The sequence below is a fragment of the Eumetopias jubatus genome, unplaced genomic scaffold (assembly GCF_037043125.1).
Source record: "Eumetopias jubatus isolate StellerSeaLion01/CBP00866 unplaced genomic scaffold, mEumJub1_p1.0 scaffold_14, whole genome shotgun sequence".
In the NCBI taxonomy this organism is placed as follows: Eukaryota; Metazoa; Chordata; class Mammalia; order Carnivora; family Otariidae; genus Eumetopias; species Eumetopias jubatus.
The window spans coordinates 101,956,415-101,971,843 of NW_028274820.1; the positions used below are offsets into that span (position 1 = coordinate 101,956,415).

The window sequence follows — 15,429 nt, forward strand, 5'->3', positions numbered from 1 at the left end:
TGAGAGATGCCTTGAGCCACCTTCAGCCCTGAGGTGCCCGTGGCTGGAGGCGCCTCCCACCATGGGATGCTCGGATGCGATGCCCTTTTTCTAGAGTCTGGAGGTTAGTGGTTCTGAAAATGTGGCCCCTGGACCAGCAGCATCAGCATCCCCTGGATGTTGTGAGCAAATGCAGATTCTCAGGCCCCAGCTCAGACCTACTGAGACAGACCCTTGAGCCTGTAACAGAAATCTGCTTTACAAGCCCTCCAGGGGGGTCAGTACACTGAAAACCACTGAGTAGTGTCCACTTCATCTAGTCTTAGCGGACAGTGCCCTTCCAGAGTGCCCCAGCCCTGCCCTGTGCTGGGCCCACCCAGGGAGGGCACTGACCGCCCTGCCGGGGGCGGGGGGGGGGGCGTGCTCTGAGGTTGGGAGAGCCCCTGGAGTCCTTGACGATTTGTCTTCTCAGAGGCTGGTCCACAGCCAGGACCCCAGTGCTCTCGTCCACCCAGCCTGGACAGCTGCTCCTCCAGCCCACAGAGGTGAGTGGGGAGCTGCAGGCCCAGCAGGAGGGGTGCAGGGCATGGAGAGCCCCGGCCCCAGGGCCTCAGCAGCCATGTTCGCTTGCCCCGCCGTCTTCCACCCTCTCTTCACGCCTTCAGCCAGCATTGCCTCCCTGTGTGTCTCTGATCGGCTCTTGTAGTCTGCCTGAGCCCATGAGACTTCTGGGGGCCAACCCGGTACTGGATGGGCAGTTGGAGGCCAGAGGGGCAGAGAAGCCCCGGGCAGATGCTTGTGCTGGAGGAGTTTGGGAGATCAGAGAGGTCTTCACCACTGGGTCGTGAAGTTATACCCACAGGGCTGGCACCAGGGCCTCAGGCGCTCAGAGCTGGGAAGAGCCCTGTTTGTCCCTAGGGGCCCCAGAGGCTTCCTGGAAAAGGCTAGAAAGATGAGGGAGTTCTGTAATGTGGAGCGGAGGGGTAGACACTCCCTCTGGAGAAGAGCCTGGTCAGGAACCCAGAAGGGAGAGTGATCATAGCGCCGAGGCCCACATGTGTGCGTGCCGGGGGAAGGCAGGGGTTTTGGGGGGCAGGAGCTGAAGCAGAATCCTAGGCGAGGCAGTGAGAAGAGCCCCTGAGCTCCCAGTACCTGGGGTGTCCAGCCCAGAGGTGTGCAGGGCAGTGGGGCTGCACTCCCCAGCTCTACCCTGCACTTTGAGGACGGGAGGGGCCGTGGGACCGAGGCACATCTCAGTGGGAATGAGAGGTCGGTGCCTAGTCGCCAGGCGGCACTGCCCTTGGGGCCCAGGCTGAGCCCTCTCCCTCCATAGGCTCTGGCAGAGGCCGAACGCTGGCATCCCTCGCGAGGGTCACCCATACCCCCCACAGGTATGTGCACAAACTCCAGGCCCCTGGTCCCCAGCGCGCAGGGCGAGGGACAATTACATCTCAGCGGTCAGTCTCCTGCTGACCCCTGACATCCCTCAGTGGAGCAGGGTGACCTCCAGGAGGAAGACCTGGTCATCATGGCCTCCTCGGCCAAATCCTGCCCCCGCTCACCCTCCTGGATTCCAGGGTCGGATGCTCCAGGCTGGCTCCCAGGGCCAAGCCTGGGCCCCGCAGTATGGCTGCCTTCCCCAGGTCCCTGGCCGGGACAGGTCTCCCTGGGGCTGTGGAACGCTGCCTGGCCCCACCTGCGCTCCCTCCGCTCACCCATGAATGCAGCCAGGCACCCCTTTTGGAAGGGCTTGCTGGCAGCAAATGACAGGGAGGATGGGGTCACCAAGTTAGCAAGGTCCTAAACTGGACGAGGAAGGAGCTCCGCACGGCTGCCTGATCTGTCACCTGCACGTTAGCCCGAGGAGAGCTGTCCCAGAGCGAGGTGGGGAAGGGGTGGGCTGTTCTTTTGTAAAAAGCAGATGAAGCAACTTGTACCGTCACTAGAGTCCATAACACGCAGACTGTGGGATGAATTCTAATGTCATTCTAAATCTGCTTCTAGAAAAACGGCTGTCTTTTAACATTCATCTCTTGTTGGCAAAGAAGCGTCTCAAACCCCTTTTCACTGTAGCTGCCAGGAAGTTGTCGGGTGCGGGGCCTTAAACACAGTACTGTCCCTTTGACTTGGAAACTGCCCCGAGTGTCTATCTCAGCTCCAAACTAAGCCCTTTTCTACTTTCATGTAAAACCCTCTTGTGCTCCTTGGACTGCAGAATCCCCCTTCATCTGTGGTCTGAAGCCCCTCGGAAGGTGGGTATGGTCTGTCCTCACCCTGCACCACCCAGAGCCTGGATGCCCTTCCGAGAGCCTGTGTCTGCTTCATCTCTTGGGAGGGGAGCTTGTGGGCCTCACCCCTCTCCCTCCCGCACCCGCAGGGAAGGGACCAGCGACTCAGGCCCTAGCCTCCGAGCCTCCTCACTTGAGTCCTGGGGAATCTGTGCAGACCGTGACCACCACCCCCATATCCCAGGTGACCCCAGTGGCCCCTGCTGGTAAGATTCCGTGGTCTTCTGCCTGCTAAGCCCATGCATCCCAACAACGTCCCTGTTGGAGAAACAGAGGCCCCAGGGGGTTAGCCACTTGGCTCAAGATCACATAGCTTGAGGTCAGGGTTGTAGAAGGACCTAGGACCACGCCTCCTGAGGCAGCTCATGACTTCTCCCATGGTCCCAAGAGAGGCAGGAAGTGGGGGCACACCAGTCAGGAGGAGGGAGGTTGGGGGCCGAGGGAGGGAGGACACCGTGGGCTGTCCCGTCAGCTGGCTGTGGTGGTACCCACAGTCCAGAGCGTCGCCCCGGAGCCCTTCCCCTCTGCAAGGTGCAGCCCAGGCCAGGTGCCCTGTGAGGTGCTGGGCTGTGTGGAGCAGGGGCAGCTGTGTGATGGGAGGGAGGACTGTCTGGACGGCTCCGACGAGAGGCACTGGGGTAAGCAGGGGTCCCTCAGGGCACCCTGGACGGTTTGAAGTCATGTGGGTGGCAGTGGCCAGAGGGCTTTAGGTTTGGGGAAGTCTCCGCCCCCTAGTCCTACCTCATCTGGGAAGGAACTGTGGGAGGCTGGGGGTGGCAGCGAGTGAAAAGAAACTGAGTGGGTAAAACAGCCAGGAATGTGTGTGTCTTTGGGGATCGTCAAAGGGGCAGATGGGACAGATCTCAGGTCCTAGCCTGTTTCACAAACCCTGTCTGATCTTTGAGTGGATTCCTCTAACCATCCATTAATCCATCCATCTACCCATCCATACATCCACCCACCCTCCATTCACCCATCCCTCCACCAGCCAGCCTTCCAGCATTCATTCAGCCACCCCATCCCTCATTCCTCATCCATCCATCCATCCATCCATCCATCCATCCATCCATCCATCGAAAGTAGATTACTATGCTCCAAGCCTAGTCTCTCAATCAGGGAAGGGGCACCCCTGGGAGCACCCATTCAAGAAGAGGGTATCCTGGGGAAGGAACTGTTCTAGACAGTTTGCTCTCTCTCTGGACACCCAGAGCCCTTAGCAAGCAGAGAGACTGTGTGAGAGCCTGTGGCGAGCACAGACCCCCGGGGCTCACCCACACAGAGTAGAGAAAAGGCTGCCCGGGGTGTGGGAAGCTTCAGGAGAAAGGAGGCAGGACCTCTGGTCAACAAGCTGCTCTGCTCTCGGCCTGAGGTTGAAGGGGCTCAGTTTATCTTCGGGTCAGGAATCACTTCGTGGCTCTCTTCCCCCGACCTCGCGGGCACCGAGCCCTGTGCCCTTCACGGTGCCCACCACGGCCCTGCCCGGGCTGCCTGCCTCACGAGCCCTCTGCTCCCCGAGCCAGCTGAGCTGCGGTAGTGGGGAGTGCCTGCCGGCTGGGCGGCGCTGTGACCCCGCGGCCCGACTGCCAGGACGGCTCTGATGAGCACAGCTGTGGTGCGTGCCTGGCCAGGGGACACCTCCGATGGCCCCGCTCCTGCGTGAGCCCTCTCTGAGTGCCGCCTCCCCGTCCCCCTGCAGCGGACTGTGGGCTGACGCCCTGGTCTGGCTGGAGCCTCTGCAGCCGCACCTGTGGGCCGGGCCTCGCCTTCCAGCACCGGGACCTGCTGTGGCCTCCCCTGCCTGGGGGCAACTGCCCATCTGACAGGCTCCGCAGCCAGCCCTGCTTCGTGCAGGCCTGGCCAGGTAACCGGCACCCAGGCCTCCTCAGGACCCCCGGGTGGGAACACCTACCATGGGCTCCCATCCAAGACCCACACCAGGGGGATGCCCTTGCTCTTCTGGGGACCCCAGGGTCCAGGCTCCTCTCTGGGACTCTAGGAGACCGGCCCCTTCTGATGTCCAAGCCTTGTGCATCCAGAAGGCTAATCGGGAAGCCTGACCCTGGCCCTTTTCCCTTTTGCTGCCTGAGTGGTTCTGGACGGGTCCCTAACCTCGAGTGTGGAACTAGAGCAGCAGAGCGGGTCCCACTTCAGAGTGAGGGTGTTAATAAGCTGTGCCCAAGACCTGTAGCCCTTCTGTCCTGTAGATGCGAGGGAGTAGTCCCCACCTTGCCTCTGCATTGCAGAGAGGGGCTTCCTGCACCACACCCGGCCTCCTAACCTGGTTTCTGTCTGCTGCCACCAGGAGGCGCCCTGCTCCAGGAGTCCCACTGCCCAGCCCTTTCCGAGGGACCAGAGCCTTTATCCTGGGAGGCACCTAGAGCTCTTTGCTCAGGTCCACCCACCTAGGGGAGGTTTTCTGGGACAGGACAGGAAGCTCACCCGTCACCACGGGAGTCCCCGCGGTGCTGCCCTAGGCCACGTAGCTGGCCACTGGTCCAGGCTCCTCTCTGCTCTGCTGCCTTGCTCTCTCCGGCACAGTCTGCGTGTCTTTGGGCTGATCTGGTCCACCTCCATTCTTTCTTCCCTCACAGCGGCTGGGGCGTGGGCTGTGTGGGGGGCCTGGGGGCCCTGCAGCGTCTCCTGTGGCAGTGGCCATCGGAGTCGCCACAGGAGCTGTGTGGACCCCCCGCCCAAGAATGGTGGTGCTCCCTGCCCCGGGGCCTCCCACGAGGGGGCACCGTGTGCCCTGCAGCCCTGCACAGGGGGCACAGGTAAGGGAGCTGGGCTGGGCGGAGGCATCCAAGGGTGGAGCCCTGCAGGGGTGGGGCTGTTGGGGAAGGTCACCGGACCTCCTGTACCCACCCCACCTAGTGTCCATCTCCCACCAGACTGTGGGCCGGGCCATGTGCATATTAGTGCTGAGCTGTGCCGGAAGGGGCTGGTGCCCCCGTGTCCGCCCTCCTGCTTGGATCCTGAGGCCAACAGAAGCTGCAGCGGGCACTGTCTGGAGGGTGAGGCACACCCAGCAAGCAGGAGGGCGGCGGGCAGAGCCCTCGGGGGGAGTGTGGGGTGCTCGCCGGCCCTCAGTCCCCAGCCTCCCCTCCCCACTGCCCCCTACTTGGGGCTGAGGGCCCTCCTGCCTACACCCCAGGATGCCGCTGCCCCCCTGGGCTCCTCCTCCATGATGCTCACTGCCTGCCCCTCTCTGAGTGCCCTTGCCTCGTGGGTGAAGAGCTGAAGCAGCCGGGGGTGCCCTTCCTCCTGGACAACTGCAGCCGCTGGTGAGGGTGTCTGCTCTGGTGGGGAGGACCTGGGTCAGGGGACCAGCCAGTCCTGACCTCTTCTGCCTCCCCCTCCCCCGCAGCATGTGTGAGAAGGGGGCCCTGCTGTGCGAACCAGGGGGCTGCCCCGTGCCCTGTGGCTGGTCAGCCTGGTCCTCCTGGGGTCCCTGTGACCGCTCCTGTGGCTCTGGAGTGAGGGCCAGGTTCAGGTGTGCAGGATGGAGCCATTGGCGGGAGGTGGGGAGGGGAAGGTGTGCAGGATGGAGCCATGGGGGGGAGGGGAAGGTGTGCAGGATGGAGCCATGGGGGGGAGGGGAAGGTGTGTAGGAGGGAGCCATGGGGGGGAGGGGAAGGTGTGCAGGATGGAGCCATGGGGGGGAGGGGAAGGTGTGCAGGATGGAGCCATTGGTGGGGGGGGAGGGGAAGGAGTACGGGAGGAGGAAGGGACGGAGGTGGTGGAGGGAGGGTGGTTGGAGGACAGGCGAACAAGGAAGACGGCCGAAAGCAGGGAGAGGAGCGGGGATGCTCAGGCTCCCTCTCCCTCCAGATCCCCTTCCAGCCCTCCGGCTGCTTCTGGGGGCGCCCCGTGTGAAGGCGACAGTCAGGAGCTGCAGGCCTGCCACGTGGAGTGCGGGACAGGCACATTCAGGAGCCGGGATGCAGGAGCCTGCTACCCACCCCTGACCCCCATGCCCGCCTCCCTCCTCCCACATAGACAGCCCAGGTGCCATGAGCAGACTGGTCTTGGGGGAACAGGGTGTCTGAGAGCAGGGGTGAAGCGGGTCCTGTTGGCCGAGGGTGAGGCTGGGGTGGACAATCAGAACAGAGACGCCAGACGAAGGAGCCCAGACTGTTTCCCTCTTCCACTGCCTGGGGTGCCCTCAGGAGAGCAGGTGGGTGTGACGGAGGTGAGAATAGGGGTCCCTGGGGTCTGGGCCATGCTCTTCCAGCAGGGGTGAGAAGAAGGGGGCAGTGGAGCATGGCTACTGGGGCACTGACAGGTGTCTGATTGACAGGCGTCTGTGGGGGCTTGGGTTTCCAGCATTGAAGCTGAATGAAGGACAGGTGTTTAGAAGACTCTGGAAGACTTGAGCTGGGGGGCAATGTGAGGGTGGGTAGGGGACGTGAAGTGCCATCAGGGCCCACAGATGGGGGTCCGGCCTGAGCTGGAGCTTGGCTGAGCAGGAGGCCGTTCTTTGAGAGTGAGACCTGGGCCCGGGGGTGGGGGTCCCAGAGGGGCAGAGGCCGAGCCTGAGCCCAGAGACGCACTCCCCATCTTCGCGAGTCCTTCCCTGGCCCCCATAGCTTCTGAGACCCGACCCGGCCTCCCAAGCCTCCCGGCTCTGGCAGGACCCCTGTGCGGAAGGCCTGCCCTTTTCCCCTCCAGAGGCGCCGGGCTGGACCCCCCGGGCGCCCTGGTCCTCCTGCTCCCAGAGCTGCCTTACTGTCGGAGGAGGCCCTGGTCGGCGCCGTCGTTCCCGGCTCTGCCCCGGCCCCGGGGACACGTCCTGCCCAGGAGAGCCCACCCAGGAGGAGCCCTGCAGCCCCCCTGTGTGCCCAGGTACGCCCCCCTCTGCCCCTGGAGTGGCCTGGGCACTAGGATGGAATAAGGAGCAAAGGGGAAGAATGACCCCTTGGGCGGGTTCTAAACACCTGGGGCGGGGAGGGCGCAGGGGGGGCTAGAGCAGACCTGTTGTCCGGAAGCTTCTCCTCCGCCCCCAGCTAGTGATTAACAGGGTGGGCTTAGCCTGAGGGATGTTTGGGACAGCCCTGGCGGTGTGGATGTGGCTGAAACTGGTTCTGACCCCGCGCACCACACAGCCCTGGCCCGCCTGCGCCCCACCCCCTGCCCACACCTTTGCCCGCGTCCATGATGATGGACTTGGCTCTTCCTCACAGTGCCGAGCGCCCGGGGTCTGTGGGCTCCCTGGTCGGCCTGCTCGGCCCCCCCTGTGATGGAGGCATCCAGATACGCGGGCGCAGCTGCTCTGGCGTTACTCCCGGGGACCCCGAGTGCCAGGGGCCTCACAACCAGACCAGGGATTGCAACACGCAGCCCTGCACAGGTGCCAGTCTCCCCCCATCCCCACCCCTGCCCTTCTCCACTCGGCCATGCCCAGCCAGCCCCTGGGGATGCAGACCTCTCTTTCACCCCACCTTCCCACATCACTGCCCTCTGGCTCCAGGACAGGCCAGACCCTGAGCTAAGAGGCTGCCGAACGTCCTTGTCTCCCTCTCTGGCTCCTGTACTCTGGGCACCAGGCACGGGCCGTGGCCCGAGGCTCAGGCTCTTTGCCCCTCCCTGCCCAAGATCTCCTTCCCAGGCACGTGGCTGAGAACCACAGAACCACAGAACCACTCACTGCGGGAATTGCGGAAAGCAGAGCTGGCCCATCTTCAGAAGCCCCTGGCCCCGTCTCCCTCGCTTTCTCCTTTGAGCCGCCTCCTGGCCCAGTGACTGCTTTACTTTCAAGGATATTTGTGTTGGGGCGCCTGGGTGGTGCAGTCAGTTAAGTGTCCGACTCTTGGTTTCAGGGTCGTGGGATCGAGCCCCACGTCAGGCTCCGAGCTTTGCACGGAGTCTGCTTAAGATTCTCTCCCTCTTTCTCTGCCCCCCACCCCCTGCAAATAAAAAGAAATCTTAAAAAATAAAAGGATATTTGTGTTCAAGTTAGACAAAGCCATGAATCTTTACTGGCAACCTTCTGGGCACTGGAGCGAACCTGCAAAGGCGGGAGAGTGGGAGGGGGCTTCCTCCGGCTTCGCAGTCCTGCTCGCCAGTCACCTGCATGCAGCCTCCTCTCGCCCCTCCCTCTCCTGGCCCTTTCCTCCCGCCCATGCTGAGACCCGCTCTGTCTTCCCGTCCAGCCCAGTGCCCCGGGGGCATGGTGTTCCGCTCAGCAGAGCAGTGCCAGCAGGACGGGGGCCCCTGCCCTCAGTTGTGCCTGGCTTAGGACCCTGGGGTAGAGTGCACCAGCTTCTGCGCCCCTGGCTGTGCCTGCCCCGCCGGCCTCTTCCTGCACCATGCCAGCTGCTGGCCCCGCACTCGGTGCCCCTGCCAGTTGCAGGGGCAGCTCTACGCCCCGGGAGCACGGGCTTGGCTGGACTCCTGCAACAACTGGTAGGCCACCAGCCTCCGGAGAGGGTGGGGGAGGGGCTCGGTGGCCCCAAGGGTGGACAGGCGTGGACACACACCCCAGGGGTCCATTCGCCTCCATGGTGCCAGGCCTGGGCCCCGGGAATACCAAAGCGAGTGAGGGGCTGCGTGGTCACCGGGCTGGGCGTCCGTGGGGAGACTGAGGCTCAGAGAGGTGCGGTGATTGGTGGACGAAGTAGGGGCCGGTGAGGGTCTTCTAACCTCCCCTTCCAGCCACCGTCCGCTCCCTTTCCTGGCTGTACTTCCCTACCTGGGATCCACTTGATTTCGGCTCAAACACCTTGATGCTGATGCCGGGTCCTGCCAGCAGGGGGCGCCCTCCCCCTGGTTCTTCCCACATTTTTGTTCTCTTACCTTTCCTTGTCTCCATTCTACATGTTCCTCTTCCTTTTTCTTCCCTATCCCCTGCCCCCCAGCCCCCCCTTCATGCTTCCTTTCCCCCGCCCTCTTTCTCTTTTGCTTTTTCTCTCTCAGATTCTTTTTCCGGAATTTCCACGTATTTGAGTGGGGTTGGGGGGGCTTTAAACCACTGGAGAAAAGTAAAAGGAAAGAAAAGTACACAGTTCTTCCCAAGAGACGCAGGCTAGGGTCTGCTCCTTCTAAATCCCTCCTGCCCCACCCTGAGGAGCTGTTCAAAGTCCTTTCCAAACTGTAACAAATACGAACAGAATGAAAGTATGTAAAGGTGACTTCTTGACCAGAGTGAGGAAGGAAGGACAGCACGGTGCTGGGGGCGTCAGGGAGCCCAAGAGCGGGGGGACTGGGTGGGAGGGTCCGGATGAGAACCCTCAGTCACCTCATGAAGTTCGAGGGGGACGCAGGGCGACTTGCTGTACTTTCTAGACCCTCCCTCGGGTTTCTCTCCTGTGCGGTGGATGCGGCGGTGCCGGCCGTGTGCCCCTGGGGACAGGTACCCAGAGCTCCACGGGCAGGGCCTGACTATGGCCCTGATGGGTTCTCTGCAGTACCTGTGTCTCCGGTGAGATGGTGTGCACCTCGGAGCCCTGCCCAGGTACCCCCGATGCCCAGGAATCCGCAGTGGTGTGTCCTTAGGGACCATAGAGGATGCTGGCCCCTCCAGGTCAACTCCTGGGGTGTTCATGGTGCCCCGGGGAAGCTGGGGACCAGGGACGACTTGACTTGGCTTCACACCCGCTGTGTCCCTCCCCACCCCCACCCTGCCAGTGGCCTGTGGCTGGAGCCCCCGGACCCCATGGAGTCTCTGCAGCCGCAGCTGTGACATGGGCATTCGGCGGCGCTTCCGGGCAGGCACTGCGCCCCCAGCTGCCTTCGGGGGTGCTGCGTGCCCGGGCCCCAGCATGGAGGCCGAATTCTGCAGCCTGCAGCCCTGTCGGGGTGAGAGCTGGGACCGAGGCCCTCAGAATCCTCCAGAGAGCAGCCAGGAACACCCCCAGTCACTCCCCCCAGACCCCAAGAGAGGTGCAAGGGCCTACCCTAAAAGATACCAGGAAGTGTCCCCAGAGAGCCCCAAGAGTCATTCCCTAAGAAGGGTCCTCCGTGGAGGCCAGCCCCGCTCCAGGCCGAGAAGGAGTGAGGCCTCCTGCACTGTTGCAGGTGTGAGAAGGGGGGTGGTGCCCTAGGGTGTCTGAGTGGAGGCCGGGGGTGTGGTGGGTGTGGGAGGTAGGGCCCGCAGTGACCTGTCTGCCACCCCCGGTCCTGGTGGGAAGTGGGGCCCCTGGTCCCCGTGCTCCGTGCCCTGCGGCGGTGGCTAGCGGAACCGCACCCGAGGCGGTGGCCTCAACAGCCCTATGGAGTTCTCGGCCTGCGGGTGGCAGCCCTGTGCAGGTGAGGGCTGTGCCCACCTCTCCGCTGCGCCCCGACCCTCAATAATCATCGTGCCCAACCCAGAGCCTTGTCAACCCCTCCCTGTCACCGCAGGGGCCCCTGTCCCCGAGCTGCCGTGCGGCCCTATGACCGCCCCCCCCACCCCCGCCACCGGCCACACTAGAGCTGAGGCCTCTCCTGGGTTGGGAGCCCAGGGCAGAGTTGAATGGGCCTGGGCTGGGCTGTCAATTTCTGTGTCCCCAGGGCCCGTGCCTGGCGTACGTCCCAAGGGCAAGCGGTGGCTGGACTGCGCCCAGGGCCCTGCCTCCTGTACGGAGCTCAGTGCCCCACAAGGGACAGACCAGACCTGCCACCCCGGCTGTTACTGCCCATCTGGGACGTGCCTGCTGGTGCGTGTCTTCCCTGACCTGACCTCCTTGGGAGGGGCAGAGCCAAGGGCATGGGGCTTCGGAGTTGAGGAAAAAGCACTGAACTCAGGGGTCACGGCTCAGCTCTGCCAACAGTCAGCAGGTGACCCTGCGTGAGTCATATGTGTGCTTCCATGAGCCTCTCCTTTCCCATTTGTGAAATGGTGATCAGTCTAGAAGATCTTTATGATTCATGCCTACTTGAGCGCTCTATTCACTTACGTTATCATTAGTTATTTATTGAGCACCTTGGCTGCTCAGTCTTAGGGGGGCTACGCCATGGGGAAAAAGTAGATTCTGCCCTCGAGGAGCCTCTAGTCTGGGGAGACCAGACCCAGTGCACCTAGAATGAAGATAGAACCATCCTTACACGGGAAGTGAGCTTTGCATATTGTGGAGCTCGGGATGCAGCCTGGCAGGGGCTGGGTCAGTGGCAGCGGGCTTCCCAGAGGAGGTGATCCTGATCGGACTGTCGGAGATTGCAGGGTATGGAGAGCTGAAGGCGGCGTTGCTGTTGGAAGGCAGTGAGACCCAGGCTGGGAAATGAGGTGGGGGCCGTGGAATCTGGACAGAAGCTTGTGGGTGGTGGGGAGGGCTTACAGAAGTGCCGCTCAAGCCTGGGGTGTGGGCAAGGGGCCAGACTCCCGTGGGGTCTGAGTTCAAATCAGACTCTTCTACTAGGAGCTCAGTGACGTTGGGCTGTGTAGTCTTGTGCCTCAGTTTCTTCATTTGTCAAATTGGGGTGATAATGTGCCTAGTCATTGGAGTCTGTAAAAGGCTGACATGCCTCCCAGGGCCTGGCCCACACCTCAGTACACTTGGCTTTGAATCATGTGCTGCTGGATGGCAGTTGTTTTTTTTTTTTTAATTTAAGACAACCAGCAACTTTTGTCCAAACTCCCTGTGTGTATAATTTCATCAGTTCACATGTTCTTGATGAAATGTGGAATTTTCTTTTAAACATCGTTGCTCTGTGAATCGCACATTGCGTGTTTTGTTAGCTGATCCCATGGACACTTGACAGTTCAGTCTCACGTCCAGCAACTGGAGATGGTCTTTTGCCCCTGTAACCGGTGGTGTACATTTCCTTGATGGTGGTGGTGGGAGCAGACGGGCTGTTTGTGGAAAGAGCATGGGTGGCGTTGGACGGGGGGAGCCTGGGAAGGGGTGCTGGGTTCTGACTGTGGGGAGCAGGACGGGCCAGACCCACCTGGAATCCGGCAGATGACAGAGGGTTTTCGGTTCCAGAACAACGTGTGTGTACCCTCCCAGGACTGCCCCTGTGCTCATGGGGGGCGCCTTTATCCCCCGGGCAGTGTGGTGCTTCGTCTCTGTGAGAACTGGTGAGGACCCCTACCCCCCTTGGCCATGACCTGTGAGCACCTCGCTGTCCCCCCCTTAGCGCCAGAGGATGTCGGCCTCCAGGGGGCTGTGGAGCTGCCCCTTGCCCCTCAGGCACAGCTGTCCAGCTCCCTGAGGCCCTTGCCCACGCCTCCCTGCCCATCCTTTCTTTTCCCACCTGTCTTGGTCCGTTGGGTGCCACAGCAGACCCAGGGCATGTCCTCTCACACTTCAGGAGGCTAGAAATCCAAGATCAGAGGGTCAGCGGGGTGGTTCCTGCTGAGGCCTGTGGGGCAGAATCTGCTCCAGGCCCTTCTCTTCTGTGGTTGCTAGTGATCCTTGGTGTTCCCTGGCTGGTGGCTGCAACCCTGCACGCCGCCTCCGTGGGCTGCCTTCTCCCTGTGGCCCCCTCTTCATTTCGTCCCCCTCTGTGCACGTCTGTGCTGAATCCAGATGTCCCCTTTGTAGAAGGACACCGGTCATGTTGGACCAGGGCCACCCTAGCACCCTCACTGTAACTCGATCACCTCTGCAAAGACTTTGTCTCCAAGGTCACATTCTAAATCCTGGGTGTTCGGGCTTCATGGAGGAATTTGCAGGAACACGCTTCAGCCTACGACAGCACCCTGACCTTCTGCTGTTTTCTTCCAGCTCCTGTGTTTCTGGGCTTATCACCCACTGCACCTCCTGGCCCTGTGAGGAGGGTGAGAAGGGGGGCCCCCACGCCCCGACGGTGCCCCCTGTGGGCTCCCTACCAGGGGAGAAAAGCTTGGGCGGAGTAGGGGGAAGGGAGGAGGGGCACTCTACCCAGGCCAGTGCCTCCAGCCTGCGCTCACTCCATCCCGACTCTGCTTTCCCTCCTGTGTACCCCAGGCCAGCCCACGTGGTCACCCTGGACCCGATGGAGCGAGTGCTTCAGCCTCCTGTGGACCTGCCCGACGCCACCGGCGCCGCTTCTGCTCTGGGCCCCCCGCCACGGACCCATCTGTCCTGGCGCTGCCATCCTCACCAACCTTGCCTACTCCTCTTTGCCCAGGCTCCGACGCTGAGGAGGAGCCCTGCCTCCTGCCAGGGTGTGACCGTGAGTCCCCTGGTGCCCAGGATGGTGCCCTCCATGCTCTGGGGATACCCGCTGCCTTGCACCAGCTGGCCCCCAGCCCTGGCCAACGCCCCTCCCCCTGACAACTGCTTTCTTGGCTGTCATCCCAGGAGCTGGGGACTGGGGGCCCTGGTCAAGCTGTAGCCGGAGCTGTGGGGGAGGCCTGTGGAGCCGGATGCGAGCCTGTGACCAGCCCCCACCCCAGGGCCTGGGGGATTACTGCGAGGGGCCTCGGGCCCAGGGAGAGGCCTGCCAGGCTCTGCCATGCCCAGGTACCGGCCAGGAACGGGGGACAGGGGGCAAGGAGCACTCTGGAGAGACGGGGCCGGAGTGGGCCCCCCACACAGCTCTCAGCCCTGCCCACCCCCTTCCCCAGTGACCGACTGCACCGCCATTCAGGGGGCAAAGTACAGCCCCTGTGGCCCTGCCTGTCCTCGCTCCTGTGACGACCTCGTGGTGAGTCTGGCTCCCTCAGGACGAATGCCCGCCTGACCTCTGGCCCCGAAGGTCACTTTACAGGAGGGCAGGGTACGGCTTTGGGTCATGACCTCTTCGGGCCTGGGCAGCCTTGCACCGGTGGGGAGTGATGGAGTTAGTGCCCACCAGGCTGGCTCCCCTTTGTTCCAGGGAGAGTCTCTGGAGTGAGCCTCACCGAGCAACCTTGCGTTCATAACATCAGGCCTTTCTGAATTTAAAGATTGTATTACAAAAAGAACGTAAACACCTAGGAAGGGGGAATTATCCCATTAGATCATCTTAAACACCATGAGCATTTCGGTGTGTGGACCCTGAGCCTGAGGGTACGTGTGCATGCGTGTTCGCATCGGTGTGCTGGTGGGTGAGATCACCGAACGCCTGGCCAGCACCATGGAGAGGGACAGAGGCATGAGCGCACAGGGTCCCCGACCACGACCACGACCACGACCACGACCACGGAGCTTGCAGTGTGGGGAGGAAGCTGACCCGAATCAGGGATGCCCAAGGGATGGTGCCATGAGGCCCCGCGCAGGCGTCTAAGAGGGGTCAGGGAGGTGCCGCACGCACCGGGTGAGCAGAGGGGAGGAAGGGCCGGTGCCTGGCTCCTGGCTTCCCCAGGGGACCCCAGCTCCTTCCCAAATGACCCCATGCCCCAAGCCAGCTTTCTGTTGCCCTGCTCCCTACGTTGCGGGGAGGTCTGGGAGATGCCTTGGTTCCCAGGCACTGACCAGGTCCCGCATGGAACCCGCCACAGGGTTCACATTTGGAGGACACTCCCCTCACCCCCGCAGGGCAGCCCTTCTCAGGCTCTTGTCCCCCCTCCCCACTCCTGCTCTGGGGAAGAGACGAGACAGAAACGGTGTTTGGACATAATGACTATGAACGGGAGCTCAGTGCCTCCCGCCTCTGCATCCCTCCGCCTCCTCCTTCCCTTCATGTTTCCCCGTGGCTCTGCGCGACTCCCCCAGAGCACCCCTCCCTGCCCCCTCGGTCCTGTCTTCTGCTGATCCGAGCCCTCCCTTGCTGCCCACCCCCCCAGCACTGCATGTGGCGCTGCCAGCCCGGCTGCTACTGCCCTCCTGGCCAGGTGCTGAGCGCCGACAGGGTCTTCTGCGTGCCGCCCGGCCACTGTGACTGCCTGGACCTGCTGAGCGGGGAGCGGCACCGGCCAGGGGCTTGGCTGCCCGGGCCCGACGGCTGCAACTGCTGGTGAGGCGGGCGCGTGGGCGGCTGGAGGGGCCTGGGTGAGGGCGGGCTGCACCTGAGCTCTCCTGGGTCTCAGCGGATGCAGGTTAGACTCCCACGATCCCCGAGGAGATGCGGGCAGGCACGCTCACCTGTGTCTGATCGGTGGGGAAACCGAGGCAGCCAGCTCTGTGTGTCTGCCCTCTGGGAGACATGGCAGGCTGGGTGTGTGCTCGGAGGGGAAGGAGGAGTAACAGGCACCGTGTTCCTCCTCACTGTCTGGCCCCGGTCAGCAGCAGACTACCTCTGGCCCTTCCCCAGTAGGACACACCAGCCAGCGACCAGCAGAGAGCCCACAGGACACCTGAGGGGTCCCTGAATAGGACAGAGAGCAGGGTCTGGGTGCTCT

The 15,429-nt window shown here is 62.6% G+C and overlaps 1 protein-coding gene across 1 annotated transcript in view; it reads left to right on the forward strand.

Moving 5' to 3' along the window:
* SSPO (SCO-spondin) overlaps nt 1-15,429 on the forward strand; it is a 52,237-nt gene that overhangs the window by 20,469 nt on the left and 16,339 nt on the right. Inside the window, 27 exon segments of the mRNA XM_088018400.1 lie at nt 452-524; nt 1,313-1,370; nt 2,357-2,473; nt 2,762-2,915; nt 3,712-3,835; nt 3,837-3,879; nt 3,964-4,128; nt 4,859-5,038; nt 5,156-5,278; nt 5,419-5,548; nt 5,632-5,757; nt 6,096-6,187; nt 6,936-7,109; nt 7,448-7,494; nt 7,497-7,614; nt 8,417-8,669; nt 9,671-9,717; nt 9,891-10,064; nt 10,383-10,511; nt 10,755-10,900; nt 12,167-12,261; nt 12,911-12,963; nt 13,133-13,173; nt 13,175-13,352; nt 13,472-13,630; nt 13,735-13,814; nt 14,875-15,044. Of these exon segments, the coding sequence (XP_087874526.1) occupies nt 452-524; nt 1,313-1,370; nt 2,357-2,473; nt 2,762-2,915; nt 3,712-3,835; nt 3,837-3,879; nt 3,964-4,128; nt 4,859-5,038; nt 5,156-5,278; nt 5,419-5,548; nt 5,632-5,757; nt 6,096-6,187; nt 6,936-7,109; nt 7,448-7,494; nt 7,497-7,614; nt 8,417-8,669; nt 9,671-9,717; nt 9,891-10,064; nt 10,383-10,511; nt 10,755-10,900; nt 12,167-12,261; nt 12,911-12,963; nt 13,133-13,173; nt 13,175-13,352; nt 13,472-13,630; nt 13,735-13,814; nt 14,875-15,044 (3,249 nt within the window).